The sequence below is a fragment of the Vigna unguiculata genome, chromosome 10 (assembly GCF_004118075.2).
Source record: "Vigna unguiculata cultivar IT97K-499-35 chromosome 10, ASM411807v1, whole genome shotgun sequence".
Taxonomy (NCBI): Eukaryota; Viridiplantae; Streptophyta; class Magnoliopsida; order Fabales; family Fabaceae; genus Vigna; species Vigna unguiculata.
The window spans coordinates 15,588,977-15,591,598 of NC_040288.1; the positions used below are offsets into that span (position 1 = coordinate 15,588,977).

At 38.6% G+C, this 2,622-nt stretch overlaps 1 protein-coding gene across 1 annotated transcript; it reads left to right on the forward strand.

The window, feature by feature from the left end:
• Window positions 1-1,605: 1,605 nt before the first annotated feature.
• Window positions 1,606-2,037, forward strand: LOC114165289. The gene has a single exon (XM_028049942.1). The coding sequence runs from the start codon at window positions 1,606-1,608 to the stop codon at window positions 2,035-2,037; it is 432 nt and encodes a 143-aa protein (XP_027905743.1).
• The last annotated feature ends 585 nt before the right edge of the window (window positions 2,038-2,622 follow it).

Genomic DNA, 2,622 nt, shown 5'->3' on the forward strand with positions numbered 1-2,622 from the left:
CCAAAATTTGACTAGAGTTTGATTAAGCCAAACTCCACTCACCTAGCATATAAATTAGAGGACCAAAAGTCTAATTAAGCCAAAAAAAAGCCTCCTCCTACATGAACCAAAAAATACCCTACCAGGCCAAATCTTCACACTTCACACTGAACACATGATGATTTACACGAAACCAAGGTCTCAAATCCACGAACTAGCAAGTTGAGCACCACCACAACTCGAACTAAACACCAATGCCACAAAACCTACACCAACAAACACAAATCACAAACTCCAATTCAGAAAAAACGTTTCCTGCAGGATCTATCAACTAACCTCCACCACCTCTACTGCTTGACAATGACGCACCACCTACAGCAAGCATGACCCACATTTATTCAACACCCCATGTACTCAGTTGCACCACCTACAAGTAAAGGTTCAACTCAAGTCAGAAACAATTCTCCAGAATGTCCTCAACCCATAAACTCGTGCGAGACCACCTCCTCAAGCCCACTACACGGTCGTCATACAACACTTGCAAAAAAAAAAAACAAAGTTTAACATTCATACACCAAGCTAAGAACTAAATCTCTATGAGTGGGAAGCAAGTTATGCGAATGGAGCAAATCCACGAGTAAGGATCGGATCCACAAAGAAGGGATTGAATCCCACTCTCTCGATTGCGCACATGGTACCACAGAAGATGAGATTTGTTCCAAAGAAGAGGGGGTTAAATCTACGCATTTGGGATCGGTTCCAAGCTTCAACGGATCAATCCACTACACTAAAATACAATTTGGGATCGATTCCAAGCTTACACATATTGATCCAATGCACTAAAATATCCCAGATTTGTTCTAGACAACATGGGATCGGATCCAAACACCTGTGGATCGATCTTGAAGTGGATTGTCACTGCACCGTGAAGAAATGATAAAATAGCCCTTCATTCATGATTCAAACTCCATTATTTACGACTACAATTTTCTCCATTACCATGCACAATGGCTATTCACCATATGCACCATCCACACATACATATGTGGAGAAATCAACAAAAAAAAAAACTCACCTAAAATGCCACAAGCACCAGATGACCCTCTCCGCCTCCACCAAAAACCAACATTGGCTTCTCCCCCTCTTCCAACTTATACAATGCACCAACCACATACATTAGCCTTCTAACTTACTAAATTCCTATTTAATGCCTGCTTTAGTCAAAAGAAATGAAAACAACTTGTGTAGTCACTTTGTGTGTCAGGAATCTTACTGCTTTTCTCTGACGAAATCTCACACAGTCTCGCACAGTCTCACCGCTGAACCTGAACAATGTAGGCACTACATTGCTACATGCAACACGTGAAAAAAATGTGATAAGGGGTAGAAGCGTCTTTTGCTACAACAATCCTTCAAATCTCCCCTGAACACGCAAGATAAAAAAATCCAACCATCCTCCAAATCATTGCAACCCCTCGCCCTTATTTCATCCAAAATGAACATGTTTTTAACCCGGTAATCCATCATCTGATTTCCTTTCAAATAGGAAATCAAATCAAGTGAACAAGCCTTAATCTTGAGGGTGTTCAATCATGGATAGCAGAAATTGAGAAAAATTTCATCACAATGACGTGTGCTGATGCAAATAAAGTCACATTTGCTACATTTATGCTCGTTGAAGAAGTTGAAAACTGGTGGAGATTTAAAAAACAACATTTGGAGGATGAAAGGAGACAAATTACTTGGGAAGTCTTCAAACAAAAGTTTCTGGAAAAATTTTTGCCAAAGGATCTTCGAAGGAGGAAGAAAGTTGAATTCCTTAATCTTCATCAAGGAACCATGTCTATAGGAGAATATGCAACAAGGTTTGATGAGTTGTCAAAATTTTGTCCTTACTTTCATGATAGAGTTGATGAACATTCCCGTTTTTCCCAATTTGAAAGTGGACTAAGACCTGATATTGAACAAGCAGTTGGTTATTTAGAGATTTCTTTCTTTCCTACTCTTGTAAACCGTTTTAGGATTTATGAGGATGATACTAAAGCAAGGCAAACTTAGTGGAGGCAAAGAGGGCCTTTGAGGCACAAAAGAAATTATTTCAATAATAAAAAACCTACCAATGTCCATCTCATGCTTCTGGAATTCTTCAAGACAAAAATATTCCTCTCCTGCCAATAATCCAGGCATAACCAACCCTATCAAATGTTTCCATTATGGAGGACCTCATCTGTCAAGGAACTACACCACAAAGACTGTAACTTGCTTCAGTTGTGGGAAGTTGGGTCATTATCGTAATGAATGCAAAGAGTTAATTAAGGAAAAAGGAAATGAGGGAAGTAACAATGGAGGAAAGAATCAACTTGGAAGACCAAAGACAACCAGAAGAGTCTTCACGATGAATGGTACTAAAGATGTTCAATATGAAGATCTAATCCAAGGTAAATTCAGGTGCTAGTCATTCTTTCATATCAAATGAATGTATCAAACATTTAAAGTTACCTATCTCTTTATTGCCACATGATTTAATTGTATCTACTCCTACCAACGTTCCAGTCACCACTTCACTTACATCCACAAATTGTCATATTTCTATAAGGAATAGAAAAATTTTCTATAAATCTTATATGTCTACCATTGTCTCAT